At 42.1% G+C, this 15,506-nt stretch overlaps 1 protein-coding gene across 1 annotated transcript in view; it reads left to right on the top strand.

Annotated features, from left to right (window-relative positions):
- The window catches only part of LHFPL6 (LHFPL tetraspan subfamily member 6), a 137,469-nt gene extending 123,037 nt beyond the window's left edge, over positions 1-14,432 (top strand). The window contains exon 4 of the mRNA XM_068673658.1: positions 13,306-14,432. Within this exon, the coding sequence (XP_068529759.1) occupies positions 13,306-13,424 (119 nt within the window). The 3' untranslated portion in view covers positions 13,425-14,432. The remainder of the gene's footprint in view (positions 1-13,305) is intronic.
- Positions 14,433-15,506: the final 1,074 nt, after the last annotated feature.

Raw genomic sequence — 15,506 nt, 5'->3', positions numbered from 1 at the left:
GAGCAAGAGAAACTGATCATCCCAGCCCTCTGTACACTGAGCTCCAGCTCCCAGGAAGGCATACACACATCTCTCTGTTTGAGACCCTGCGAGCTAAGCCTTACAGTTCCTGTCAGAAACTCTTTTCCATAGCTTTGTGTGGACAGCTCATGGAAGCCTGGCAGTAATCACAGTGCAAAGAACAGTGGACAGAAACATTCTCCTGGGGTTAAATGCAAACCTGCTGCATTGTCTTTTAATTTTGTTCTGATATTTTGGCCAGGCTTCAAGAGCAAGGGGCTTTGTTTCCAACTCAGAGATGTTTCTTCTGTCTGGTGGAACTAGATGATCTAGATGATCTTCAAGGCCCCTTCCAACATATATATATATACACATATATATATATATATATTTGGAAGAGATGCTTCAGGTCACCCTCCCTTACACTATTCGTGTGATGTATTGCAGTGCATTTGTTCTGGCATGGGACCAGAAATTCTCATTACCAGCAACAACATCTACCTATACCACTGCCACTGCTGATGGTACCAGCATCTACTTAATGGTGTTGCTCAGGGAATGTGTTATGTGCCCTAGTACCTTTACCTTGTTATTCTGAACTTCAATATCCTTTTGAGCTATTAATATTTAATTTTCTTTTCAACAAAGTAAGCAAAATTTGCTCCCATGACACCTGCTTGTACCTCCTGACAGCCTGCCCCTTCCCAGGCTTCACTCACCACTCTCCTCAGAGTGCAGAAAAGGGTTACCTCTCCAAGTTCTTTATCTGAAAACCCATGAGGATGTGGGTCTCACACCAGTGTGAACTCCTTGAGGACAGTACTTAGACAGCTACAAACTATAACCCTAAACACAGTTGTGCTCTCAATCAAAGCACTCTCTGAGACCACCTTCAACACCTGCTTCTTGAGTCATTTGTTTGCCTAAATTAAATCATTTTGCCGTTAAAGGCAGTGAAGAAACCCATGTGAAAGATTTCAGCTTTCCTTCTAGGTACACATAAGGGATATAAGCAGGGGACGTACTATATTAACTGTGAACGTGTGTATGCCTATTTTATTCTGGACCCATGTAAGGCATGTGCTCTGCATGCCTAGACTTGGTGTCAATGCTGATCTGCAGGAATCGCATGTTAACACATTCATTAACAGATTATAATGAGAGCTGAAATCTGCTGTAGTGATTTTCACTAGGAAGCTCTGCCACTAAAACATTTCTTTTCCACATACACCAGCAGTAAATTTAGATGTGTGGCTTTGATTTTTTTTAAGGTAATGTCAGTGCTTGGTTGATGCTGTGTTACCAAGGTCATTTGTGAAGAAGTCGTACTGTCCAAAGTCTGTTTAATAGCCATGATGCTCATCTCACTTGATAAATATGTTTTGGTTAATGATAACCCAAACCCTCTAGTAGTTTCTGCATCATTAGAGATTGGTTTACTCATTATAGTCTGCAGACCAAAAATGATGTTTCAAAGACTTAATCTCACCAACTCTCAAGACAAATTTTAGTAATTATTGCTTTCATTTGAATATTTAATTTGATTAAGCCACAATGATATGCCTTCTATTCCCGAGTCTGTGAAACGAGTTGCCTCAAGAACCACGCATACATGCACTGCATTCAAAACCTTCCCTTAGGAGCTGCTGTGAACTCTGGGCTGACTTGCTGATGGGGTAAATGGTGGCAATGGGAGTGCTGGTCCTGCTCCTCCTGCTGCCAGGGGTGCTAGCACGGACGGCAACAGAAGCCTGATTTGGTGCATGTGGTTATGCTCAAAGCAGAGGGATGCTGAACACGAGACAGCTTCAGCCTCAAGGATGGCAGAGCAGCATGGATGAAGGGAGCCTTGGAGAGCACGGGTGTTAGTAAAAGTCAAAGCTTACCAGATTTGACCACAGAGCCAGCAAAGATAGGGCTTCAGCAGCTAGTACGATTTTCTGGGGACCTGCAAAAGATAAGATGAAAAAAAGAAAAAGGTTGACATTGGATGTAGAAAAGAAAAACCAGGAGCTGCATCTACATCACAGGAGAATGAGAAGGGCAAGAGGCAGGTGCAGAGGAGGGACTGCAAGGACTCAGTTGAGAAGCAGCTGAATTGTGATACCTGAAATGTAATGCTAACTAGAAATATTCCAAAATTAGCAATTAAATGAAAATGGCTTTAACAAAACATGACAAAAAAAGTCTGTTATATGCTCATAACTAGATAGAAGAAATAAATAGCAATGCTAAGAACCCATAAAAAGCCTAATCCGTAGTGGGTGTGCTAGATAAGAAATGCTTCTCTGTGTCTTCAGGCACTCTGAAAAGGCATTAGACTAATAGGCTCTCCAAATAGTGCTGAGATAGCCCAGATTGTGAAGAGGGGACCCTTGTCCTCCGCCCCCATCAAACACACATCTCTGTGTAAATTCCAAAGCAATATTTAAAAAGGCTGCAGGAAAAATAACCATGCCTTTCATTTACATGTAAGTGGATTAGGTTATTCTCTTCTAGAAAACCTGAGCTGACATTGTGAAATGCCCAGAGGTTTGCTGCTCTCTTTAAAACTGGATATTTGTTTTTTATTAAGTGAACTACGTCCAAATGGTTTACTTAAACATTTGTGTATTTAATTGGTCTAATTTTTTTTTCAACCAAATGAAAGCTTTTGTACAACTCGATCTCTAAAAAGAGGACTCATTCTTCAGTTGAAGATGCTGTGCCAAAGACAACCCCATTTGTTGATTAAATCACGTTCAATAGATGAGCTGTTTTGCTAATGAGGATGGGGAGTAACCTCTAAATAGACTGGTGCACCTGTAGAAGGACCTGCTGTCTGCTCATCTCAAGCAATCTGTTTTGGCCAACATGGGAAAAAAAAAAAAAAACACAGTGATAAATCAGGACTTTGACAAACAAACTCTGGCAAATTTTGTTGCAGGAAGGTTGAGGTCATGTTGTTCCTGGGTCTCTGTTGTGCACCTCTGCTTGTGACTCCCAGCTCCCCAACATTAGGTGGGACCTGTCTGGAGGCAATGCTCCACCTTGGCATCCCAGTTTGTATCCTGGGTGGAGCTGAGTTCCCACCAAACTATGAGACTACGAGCCAGAGAAGTCCTCTGATGACGTTTTTCGGGTGGTAACTCGTAGAAGGAGGGCAATATTAGTAAATAGGGGTGAGAAGAAAGATGTTCGTGTTTAAAACCAACATAATAATTTGGTCAGTGACTGGGTGAAAGTCCTTTGTCTAATTACCGTTGCCTTAGGTAGAGACTGGAGTTATAAACTACCAGTGCACATGCTAAGTGACTGCCTTTTTCTTCTACCAAATGTCTGAGGAAGGACTGCAATTGTAATCTCTCGTCACTGTGCAAACTGTTATTGTTATGCTGCATTATTTACACCCCAGAGTTACCTGTGAGCCCATGCAGGACAGCACTGATGTGGCATGTCAGGCTCAGCAGTACAGAGCTGCTGTCTGAGGGGTGTGCACAATCCTGTGGTCTGCAAAAAGAATTAGCAAGCAATTTCCCCAAAACAACCATCTTCATAAGCATATCATATAACACACATTCAATTTTGCCGAGCTTGCCGAGCTCGAGGTACTAATGCCTTGGTTTGTTTTCATTCCTAAATGTACCACAGAAGAATAACAGCTGAAAAATGAGTTTGTTTTTTTTTTTTTTTTTTTTTTTTTAAGCAGGAAATCCATTAAAGTGAGGGGACCTGCCTTAAAGTAAGGCTGCACCAGATATTTGCAAAGGAATGCATATTTTGCAAAACTTCAACTACGTAAAGAAAACTTCTGGACTTGCACATGTTTTTTAAAGGACAACATGGGTGTATATGTGTGTTTACATTATAATTGGCTTTGAATGTCTAAACTCAGTAAGAGACTTCATTTTAGGCCATCAATTTCCCTAGACGCATATGCAGAGGCTGCTCAGTTTTTGCATGCTTATCTCAGTTGTGATGGGTGTGGAGGTAGCTAAATCCCACAGAAAGTGTTGGAGAGGACAGAACATGTTCAGTTTAATTCACAAAATCAAGCCTTGTTTGGCATCTGGTAAAACAGCAACACAAGACCAATACCTAAATGCCTGAACAGCAAAATGCTTATCTAGAGTGAGATTCATTTGTCTAAACGTAGATGACTCATGCCATTTTAGGTGCCCTAGGAAATTTAATCTTACCTCCAGCTGCCACTCCCCTACCATCAGATGTAAGAAATGATATTATGCACTTACCTTATTAACCTGAAAGGATGAAGACATTACATTTAAGATGAGCTCCAATTTTTAAGTTGAACTACATCAAGGAAAAACCTCTTCCTTTGAGGGGATACAGTGTACTTGGGCAGCCAGGGCTCAGCCTGGGTGATTAGTGCTCGAGAATATTTTATGTCCTACTCCTTTTTGTGAGATATTACTTTTTATGTTGTGTGTGTCCTGCTTCAGCTCTCTTTTTATTTTTATTATTTTTTCTGCTGGGTGATCATTTATGCTAAGGAGCATCCCACAGACATAGGTTGGTGTGCATACCGACCATTTGGGTTCACCTTTGAGTTTTGTGATGCTTTTATTTGCTAATAAAGTAAATGAAAATTGCAGATCTGGCAGCAAGGGCTTGAACAACTCAGGCGTGGCTGTAGGCACGCCATGCCCTGCCTACCCACCTGGGTGCTGCTGCCACAGCCTGCCTGAAATGCATTCAGTGCTTGTTTGAGTTCATGCCATCCTTCCAAGGCTGGGAACATCCCCTTCCCTCTTTCTTCTGCAAGTCCTACTAGATCCTCTCCCGTTGTTTCATGTTCTCCAGCTGTCACGCTCCATTGCTGCCCATCACGCACAGGGACATCCGAGGCCTGGGGCAAGGCTGCAGCAGCAACCAAAGCAGCCCAGGCAGATGGCTCCAAACACACACCTTTGCTTGCCCTCCATGGTGGTTCATCTTTGAACTGCTGTGAAAAGGCTCTCCTGGCCAGGGTGGCTGTCTGGAAAGCAGGTTAAAAAAGTTAAAAGGCTGGCTGCTGTCCTGAACTAAACAAGCAGCTGAATTGTCCTCAAAAGCTCTCAGAAGCTTCTCCGTGCAGGCAGGGCTATTTGTTTCCAAAAAATGTTATTAAGGTTCTCTTTTGCCACTTTTAGAGTGCTTGAAATATCTTAAACAGGACTGTTAACTTGATAATTGTATTTGTTTTTTTTTTTTTTTCTATAGAAATATTTGAGTAAATGATCTTTAAAAGCAAACAGTGCAGTTACTAAAACAACAACATAAAAAAAAAAACAAACACAGAAAGCAGTGAAAAAAAAAAAGAAGCTTTGTCAACTAGTTAATTGGCCTTAGGTGGAATCATTTCAGCATCTGGCTGAGTGTTGACATACAGTGGCAACACTATCAAGAAAAGTGTTTAGAGGGTAGGACAATTTATTAGAATCTTATTAAAGGCAAGGGCTTCAAAGCTGTATGTTAATGAGCAGTCTATCTGACAAAGCTGGGTTCTTTGTTCACAGATTCTCTGCAAACAACTCAAAAGGTTTTACCAGTTAAGTTTTTTTGACTGTGGCTGAGTGCAGTTTTTGTAAGCTTGCCTGAGCTACAGCTGCTGAGTTCTCAGATAAATGCATGAGTCAGCCTACGTGCTAGTAAAGAAAGTGTTTCATCAAGGAACTTTTCCTCTCTGGTGCTACCCAGCTATCTTTTATTCTTAATTCTTTGTAAGCCTCTCGTGATTATGTCAAGGTCAAGGTACTCCGTCTAACCTAAAGGACTTACCTTAGTTGCCTGAGTCAGATCATGCAGGGACCTTCTGGAGTCAATGGAGACAAGCAGGAATTTACAGATGGGGACCCAGACCACCTGGGAGCAAGTACCTGCTGCTTCTTATTGCTTGAAAAGGGCAACTGAAGTAGTTAGTTGGGATCCCTTAATAGTTAAAGAAATTTTAAAATAGGTGCTACTAGGGTAGGGTTGACCATATGTACCTTAGATGACTACCTTAAGATGAAATGCATCACTCTTTATAACTGGCTTTTTCTCCCCTTTGTCTCCTGAGGGAATCTGGAGAACTAGTCCAGTGTGGATTTCTGCACTGTGGATGTCCAAAGAGAGGTGAAATTAAGTTAAGTAAATTAACTTAGCTGCACTAAGTGAGCTTTCTGCTGACTTCTTTCAGTGAGCTAGGAGAGCTCTTCATTACCAGGACATGAGCTATTTTTCTCTTGAGATTTTGAGTCACAAGGTCATAGAACCTTAGAATGGCTTGGGTTGGAAGAGACTTTAGAGATCATCTGGTTCCAGCTCCCCTGCCATGGGCAGGGACACCTCCCACCAGACCAGGTTGCCCAAAGCCCCATCCAGCCTGGCCTTGAGCACCTCTAGGGATGGGGCAGCCACAGCTTCTCTGGGCAGCCTGTGCCAGGGCCTCACCCTCTGAGTGAAGAATTTCCTCCTAACCTCTAATCTAAATCTCTCCTTTTGTAGTTTAAAACCATTCCCCTCTTCCTGTCATTGTCTGCCTGAGCAAAAAGTGGCTCTCCATCTTTTTGTAAGCCTCCTTTAAGTACGGAAAATCTGCAATGAGGTCACCCCGGAACCTTCTCCAGGCTGAACATCTCCAGCTCTCAGCTTTTCTTCATCGGAGAGGTGCTCCAACCCTCTGATGAACTTTGTAGCCTTCCTCTGGACCTGTTCTAACAGCCCCACATCCTTCTTGTGCTGGGGGCCCCAGACCTGGATGCAGTGCTCCAAGTGGAGCCACACAAGGGCAGAGTAGAGGCTTTTCTGCCCCCATCCTGCACACCCAGACAGCATACTTGTACTCTTCCCAGGCCACATGTCCCTGCCTTCCCTGCCTATGCATTTCCTTCTTGCACCTCAGTCTGACCAGCATGTCCTTGCCCAGCCATGCTGGTTCCCTTCCCTTGCTGCCCACTTTTTACCCGGGGGGGGTGGTGTGGAGAGTTCTTGTGCTCTAAGGAAACCATCCTTAAAGAGTTGCCAGCTCTGCTCAGCTCCTGTGTCCCTGAGGACAGAGTTCCAGTGGATCTCATCCACTAGGTCTTTAAAAAGCTTGAAGTTCACTCTTCAGTGAAGTATTGGAGAGGTATGGGACGAGGTATCAGTTCCCCTTCCATTGTTCCACCTTACATTCATGCAGCAAATTTGAGTTTTTATTAAACAAAATCATGCAATCCTCCAAAGAAAGGGAGATTTAGTCATAGGAGTGTCTGCAAACAGCAGAGCTGGAGAATTTCAACGTTGTCATTTCCTTGCCATTTTTACACTTCTGAACTTTATGAGACATCATGCATTTAATTACATACCAAAATGCCCTTGCAATTGACTTGACCAATTAAAATTAAGCAAAATATCTTGATCTGTACATATGAAGGAAAGAATACATTTTTTAAAAGACCTTGAGAAAGTCCTATCCATACAACAGACAGAAAGAAAACACCTTCGCCAAATTCATTATTGCATATTAAACTATTTGTTCAGCTGCATTTTTACCTTACATAGAGTACTTTCTTTGTTTCATGAAACTACTTTAATCCTTTCTGGATGCATTCCAAGTTTTGAGTTCTTTTCCTGCTTTTGTAGCTGATTTCACATGATGGTTTTTCATTGTGTAACTGTGTCAAGAAAAAAAAAAAAAGATTCTTCAACTATTTAATTTATCTTGGCTTTGTTTCAAAATAATCATGCCTTCTTATTAATTAGCTGATTATCTTTTACATTCATTCGTGGCTTTCATATCTCCAAATCCCTGTATATTCCTTAACATCACATTCCTTGCTTTCTTCACTGATTACTTTTTCCAACACCCTCATTGATTACATGAATTCACATTCCCCTGTAGTACTGGACTCTCATATGAAGCTGTTAATTGGAGTTTCTGCACAGGCTTTTGCAAGAAAGAATTGTAGGTTTTATTTTTAAAGCTGTATCATTTGTATTCTTCAGCCTGGGTAGTTCTAAAAACCTTTTTTCTTCATCTTGGAAAAGAGGCTGTAGCTAGGGTTAAATGATTACATAGTCTGCCAAATACTGGCAGTCTGCATGCCCAGGATAGTCTTAACATTAACAGCAAAGAAGGTGCAAATATTTAAGAAACTTAGCCTTGCAATTAACAAATTTGCATCCAAGACACTTTCATATTCTGGATATTTTCCATAAGTGTCAATTATTGGTTATTTTAGATGAACATCATATGTTATTTCCAGGACCTTGATAACTGTGTGTTTTTTATAAGACATCACAAATAGAAATCCTGGTAAAACTCTGTTTTGGCAACTGGATCCTGGCACAGCTCCACAAGAGATCAAGTATCCACAGAGTTTTTGTTGCCAAAGTTCACTCACTCCCAAATTTGTCTTAATCTGCATTTGCCTTATATATTGGAGCATGAGAGGGAACTAAGGGACACATATCACAGCCTTGAAGATTACCTTAGAAATCAGGAAAAGGCAAAGAAGTGTTTTCTAATAAGCTCTTCCATCCAAAACTAACCTTTCACATTCTTTGACTTCTTTGAATGTAGCAGGTACTGTCTTATATTCTATGGGACTCCTTTCTGTGGAGTCTTCTTTTCGTACTGTCCTCATTCACCTTGCTTTTGTCCTTTAAAATGAGGGGCTGCAATTTCTTTCAGTCCTTTTATAAAAGAGAGGAACATCATGTTGCCACTCTTGTCTCCTTTTATTTGCTTGGAAAGTGGCCATCCAGCCCAATAGCTGTGAGACCTATGATTCTCTGATTTCAGAGTTAATCCTGACACTATTTTACTGCCAATCCCAGTAAAACCAAATGTGAAAACAGAGTTCTTAATGGTCAGCTACAAATTTACCTGAGCTGACTTGGGTAGCCCTGTTTCACTGAGCAACCAGAAGGCAAGAGCTCCAATTATTTATGTTCTCTTCCCCGCCTTCTCCTCTCCTTTATTTCCTCCTTTCCCCAAAAGAAGATCCATAACTAAAAAAAATAAAAATAAAAAATGAAGCTACAACTTCTCCTCCATAGCTGTTAGGAAAAGACTGTTTCATTAAAAGCAACACCACTTCTGTGCAGAGAAGGAAGCTGCTGTGGGCACATCATTTCTATCAGCTAGAAGAGTACTTGAACTGGTGGGGAATTTACTTTGGCGTGAAACCAGATCAGCAATCTTATGAGCAAGAACATGTACACATTCTTGCATGCCTCTCCACACCCCCCAGCAGACTGGCACACTTCTACATGTATATACGTATTCCTATGCACCCTTGAGAAAAACAACAGCTTTTGTGTTTGCGTGAAAATTGACACGTTTTCACTTAATTGTTTTAATTCTATCAGGTAGTCTAGCTTTTTATTTTATAGATTTGACATAAACAAGGAAAATGGGAAACTGCAGTGCAACATTTCTAACATTAATATGATGGGCTCTATGAAGGTGACGTGCCCTACTTGATGGTCAGATTTAAGCCCAATTCTACAAAGCGCTTAAACATCTGCTTGCTTCTGAATACAAGACTAGTTCTACTGATGTCAGTGAAATAAAAGCTGAACATGAGAAAGGGTTCTTCAACAGCACTTGTTATCACCTGTTATTGCAATATTTGTAAAACTATGAAGTCAGAAAGCAAAGTCTATCTTCTCTATGATAAAACATTGCTATAAGTGTATTTCTTCTCATTTTGTGTTGCATTTAATTACTCATCAACCCTGCTCTTTATAAATCTTCATGTTTCTTATAAATTGAGAATTTAATATCACAGTGAAACAAAAGTAATTCTGCAATTTAAATTGCAGTTCAATTACCCAATTATTGACAACTAACACTATTTCTTTAGGCTACAGTGGATTAAAATAGCTCCTACACATATTAAAATGAGAATACCAGAGCAGAAAACTTTACTTCAAATTTATTTTATTCCCTTGTACAGTACAGCCTTACAAAAGGGGTGCCATTATTTCAGTCTGACATGCGCCTAGCAGTGTGGACAATCATTCAACAGGTACCTTTGAAATGGATTCTCTCTGGTCTTATAGCTATACTTAGCTATGAACTTAGGACTTGGCTATACTTAAAATGAAAAGTATGGCTAAGTCCTATACCCTCAGACACCTTCCCCGCTGCAGGTTCTTATTCAGTACAATAGCTTGAAATGCTGTTCTGCTCAGCGTCATCCAAGCACAGATCAAACTATTTTGTCTAAGGCCTCCCATTGCTCCTGACACAGGCTGGAAATAATGGCCAGGTTTATTGCTGTGTTATTATTGCTCTAAGGTCAGGCTCCCTACTCTTTCATCCATTGTTCCGCACTCTCCCGTTCTTGCATTTGTTCATCTTGACCCAGCTCACACTTGTGAACTGCATTGCATTTGTTAGATCAAGGGGCTGCCTGCCATGCCTTAGAGCACTAAGTAGGACAGTGGTCCTTAGGGTAAATGGAGCATGGTATGGAGAAATAAATGTTATTCTCCTCATCCAAGACTGAAATGTGCATGTTGTATTTGTTGGCACATCTCTGACACTGACTTAACTGTTCTTTCTTTCTTCTTAATATGTATCAGGCGCTCTTTCCCCCTCTCCCGTGGTTACTGCACAAAAGTTGAAATAATACCACACAAAAGGTGAAATTTACTTCATTCTGTTCCATATAGGTCACAGCTTTGGGCAGTGCAAGCAGGCAAGTCTTTAAACTGTTCTTAAAATAGTGTTTTAACATTTATTTTCTCTACTTGGAAGCATCACGATGAGAAAGATTTAATTTTTCAAGCTGCCACTACAAGTCTTTAGTAGTTTTAGAATATCTAGCTGTTCAAAAAAACCTATCAGGTGGATTCCATAGTATCAAAAGAAATGCTTTAGCACCTCCCACTCTAGTGTAAATACTATAATTTTCAAAGCAGCCCAATGGATTTAGATGTACAGTATATGCTTAATTCTGGTTTTGAAATTCTCAACATAAGCCATAGGTTTGTGTGCACAGGCAAAGGAATTGTTCTAGACAGGTCTGTCTAGGAGCTGCTGTGCAGTCAGACAAGGATCAGTGTCAGAGACATTGTCAGGCACTTGGCAGCTCTTTGTGGTTTCTGATGGTCTTCTCTGTAGGAAGTCAGACTCTTTGTGTGGTCTTCTGTAATGGAGCCAAAAATGATGTCGATATACAGAGCATAACAAGATTGCAAAAGCAAATAAATCTCTCTCTACTGCAGCACATTAAGGAGAGAGACTAATGAGCCCAAACCAAGATCTCAGCTTCTGAAGTCCTCCGGTCACGTCAGGATTTTTGTTTCATTCGACCTTTCATTTTAATTAAAAAATTGATACTTTTGAAGAAAAGATGCAGTATACTGTGTGCTGTGGTGTCGTCCTGAGATCTTCAGAGCAGCCATGAGCATAAGCGTTGCCTCCCACTGACATCTCTTCACAAGGCTGCCAGTATCCTGCAGACAGTTGATGGACGTGCTGTTTGCCTTCAGGCATGTTAATGCTTTTGACGTGTTGGGGTGTACAGACGTCTTGTGTATCTTGTGCCTAAGGCAGGATTAGCAGACTTGATAATTGCCTGACCCAAAGCCTGACCCTAGAGCACACCATTAGGACAGAGTATGGACGTGCCACCTGTTTCAGCTCTTTCTAGCTGGAAACTGTTTTTACCTCCTGTTCTCTGGAGGGGAGGAAAATGAGTTTTGCTGCTTTTTCCAGAGGGTGGGAAAAAGATGTTGTATTTCTGCTTGTACCTGAGAGCACTCACTGTTCAAAGCAGAGAGATGTCACCCAAGATGGGGACTCTTCAGCTGAAGGAGAACTTCAGTTGTAATGAGTCCCAAGCCGTCAAAATCGAGATGACCAACATGGTGCAGCCAAAGTGAAAATGACTTTTGAGATGAGCTGAAATTCTGAGGAGTAGCAGCAGTCACCTCTTTATATTCTGAGAGCTCTGCAAGGAGCCTTAGTCTCTTCAGTAGCTGTTGTTTTTGTGATCATCTCATCTACTGCATGCACAGTGGCGCCTGGAAGGGGAGCAATGACTTTATGGTTCACTGTGGGATTCCCCAACACTATGCACTGGTGATGACTTTGGCTCCTTATGGATACTGAAGCCTTTGAATGCATTCAAGGCCATATTGTTGTGACACTATTAAAACACACTGGATTAAAGATTTGTGAAGTTTTAAGTGGAGTCATTAGTTAGGGACAGAGAAGTGTCTTGCTTTTTGCACTTTAATTAAACTTGTGCTCACTGGCACTGTGACCTTAGTGGGAGTTAAGGATCAGTCCTGAAGTCTGTTCTGTTTGTGGTGGCAACTTGTGAAAGTACTGGGATCCACTGGGATCTTTACTTGCACTGCACCAGCACACAACCATTTTGCTGTCACTATTAGTCCTATACTGTTACGATACCACTGGCGTGCTGATGTCTCTGTCACTGCTCTGCGTGCACACTGCCTGCTGACCCTACTGGCAGGGTACGTAAGAGGCAGGACTTGTAGACTCCACTTGCATAGAAGCCCCTGTGCTCCTTCACCCCGGAGAGCCTCTGTTTCATCTCTTGAAAATCCATTGTTCTGGTCTTTATCTCATGCCATATCATGCTCTGCCAGATGGAGACATCTGCCATATGGTCCTAATGCATGGGATTGTGGAGCATGGCATGGCAGGTATAGCTGTGCTGCTTCTGATGCCACCCCAAATCAGTCTTCCTGGAAAGCAGTTTTCAAAGGCCCTTCTCATTGTGTGACTACACAGGCAGGAGCATCTCCAACACAGATGAGCCCACACATCCTGAATATATGCTTAGAGGTCTGGTAGCTCATTCATTTGGTCAGTAAATGCATACCACTAGAGCAGAGATTTAGGGAGAGAAAATAGCTTCTAAATAATTCTCTGCCCTGACTTCCTCAAGGTTTTGGTTGCAGGGGCAAAGCAATAAAAGAAAGCATTTCAGTGTGGCCTGGTCAGGATTTATGCTGGTGGGATTGGGACATGATTGTCCTTGTCACTTGATGGCTTGCACTTGGTTTCAGTTTGAGTGATGGCAGAGGTGGATCCGCCTGGCTCCTTCTGAAGGGGGCCAGGCCTCATCCTGTATGACATGCAGTAGCATTGGGTGTACTCCTGGAACAAACAAGTAAACCCTCAAAAGCTGTCTGGAGAAGGAGAAAATGAGAAAGGGGGAAAAGCCCTCTTCTGACAGCAGCTGCTGTGGAAAATGGTGCCACAGGCTCTCCTTGGCCTTGGTAGGCCAAGGGGCGCCTTCTCCACTGCTGACATGTTTGTGGAGACAACAACCTCAGATTTCTCAATCATCTCTCTCTCTGTTTCCCTTGCAGGAACCTGCGAAATCGGCTGGGCTTATTACTGCACAGGCGGGGGTGCAGCCGCAGCCATGCTGGTGTGCACCTGGCTGGCCTGCTTCTCGGGCAAGAAGCAGAAGCAGTACCCCTACTGAGCAGCCCAGGGCACAGGCTGCCACCAGGAGCATGAGGGGCTTGCAGGCATCTTCTGGACCACAACGACAACAAAAAGGAAATTTTTAAGTGCTTTCACTTTGAAGCGGTGCAGGGAGGGATGGTGGGTGGTGCTGGGAGCCCTGGGGAATGGGGTGGACTGTGGACCAAAGCCACCCCACCAGGTTGGATGGGGAAGGGCTTCTTCACCAGAGCGCACCTGTGGTCTACTCCACAAATACATGACTGTGTAAGCAAGGAAAGCTCCATTTTGGCAAATTGTGACATTCTGCGTGCACCAGTTAAGTGAGGGATTGGTGAGAAGATGGTGCTGGAGGCCTGGGGTAGTACCTGGTGGTCCCTTTAGCACGGTGTTCCTGAAAGCACAGACACACACACAGATGTTGACCATGGCACAAAATGAGTAGAGAGGAAACCTTTTTGGTGCGATTCTTCTTTCTTTTCCTTTTATTTTTTATTTTTTAACTTCTTTTTGGTGGTTTAAAATTCAGTGTTACAACACTTTTTAATCTATACATTAAACTTAATAAAAGGACCAATAAGCCACTTTATCAGTATTTCAGTATTTTGTATATTCTCTACACATTTCTCTTCCCCAAACATTTAGCCACTGCTTATTCAGCCCTATAGATCTTTTATTAAGCCTCTGTGTTTTCAGCGTTATTACAAAAAATGCAACATAATAACTTGGCATATGTAGCCTTTGCCTATAGTACTTTTATGAAGTGCAGTAAATGGACGTTTTTCTGTCCATCGAAATTTCCACTTACAGTACTGTAGAACTCTGTTGGTTCTGTACGACTGACAGGAAAACTTCTTCCAGACATAGATTTTTGTCGCTGTTATGTTTAGCTCATTGATGTTGTATTGTGCTGTACCATGTTTATTATTTCAATATTCATTTTTGTAAAAATATATATATATATAAATGTGCTATTTTATGTTTGTATTTGAAAAATCTCTGTAAATAAATTTTTCCTTGATCAGTATTTGCAATTTGTGCTTGTGTCACGGAAATAATCATGACTTTTAAACCATGCTGTATCCTTTTTCCCTGTAAAACATATAAACATATACATTTAGGGTTCAGTTGCATTGCCCGAGGATAGATGTCTATTATCACTTGAGACGTGCCAGCATATCCAACAGTTTTCCTGATGCTGTTAGGCGGGATGCAGGACTTCAGGGAGACCTTCTCCATTCTGGCTTGTCAGCTATCGACTCAGCATCTCACACAGTGCTGTGTACCCCCGTTTAGTTGACTGAAACAAGCCCTTCCTTTTTTAATAGCAGCTGCACTGATTAAATGCCTGCCAGGAGGTAATCCCTCCACAAGGCACTGGCACCGTGCATACAAAACTCAAAACAAAAAAGTTATTTTCTTTAAGAAAAAAACAAACATGAAGAATAGCAATTTGTAAGAGCTTTTCAATCATGGCTTTAACTGATGTTATTCCGGTTCAAATGTGTTTTTCTGCTCTGTTTACTTGATATGATATTTCTGTCACTGTGTATTTCAAAGCTACCATGTATGTTCTAGTTACAGTTCTTCTTCTTTAAGAAGGACATGGAGGTGCTAGAGCGGGTCCAAAGAAGGGCGACGAAGCTGGTGAGGGGCCTGGAGAACATGTCCTATGAGGAGCGGCTGAAGGAGCTGGGCTTGTTCAGCCTGGAGAAGAGGAGGCTCAGGGGCGACCTTATCGCACTCTACAGATACCTTAAAGGAGGCTGTAGTGAGGTGGGGGTTGGCCTGTTCTCCCATGTGCCTGGTGACAGGACGAGGGGGAATGGGCTAAAGTTGCGCCAGGGGAGTTTTAGGTTAGATGTTAGGAAGAATATCTTTACTGAAAGAGTTGTTAGGCACTGGAACGGGCTCCCCAGGGAGGTGGTGGAGTCACCATCCCTGGAAGTCTTCAAAAGACGTTTAGATGTAGAGCTTAGGGATATGGTTTAGTGGGGACTGTTAGTGTTAGGTTAGAGGTTGGACTCGATGATCTAGAGGTCTCTTCCAACCTAGAGATTCTGTGATTCTGTGTGATTCTGGTTCTTCTGGTTGAAGCTGT

The sequence above is a fragment of the Anas acuta genome, chromosome 1 (assembly GCF_963932015.1).
Source record: "Anas acuta chromosome 1, bAnaAcu1.1, whole genome shotgun sequence".
In the NCBI taxonomy this organism is placed as follows: domain Eukaryota; kingdom Metazoa; phylum Chordata; class Aves; order Anseriformes; family Anatidae; genus Anas; species Anas acuta.
Note: the sequence above shows the minus strand (reverse complement) of the source record. Positions and strands in the feature narration are given on the sequence as shown.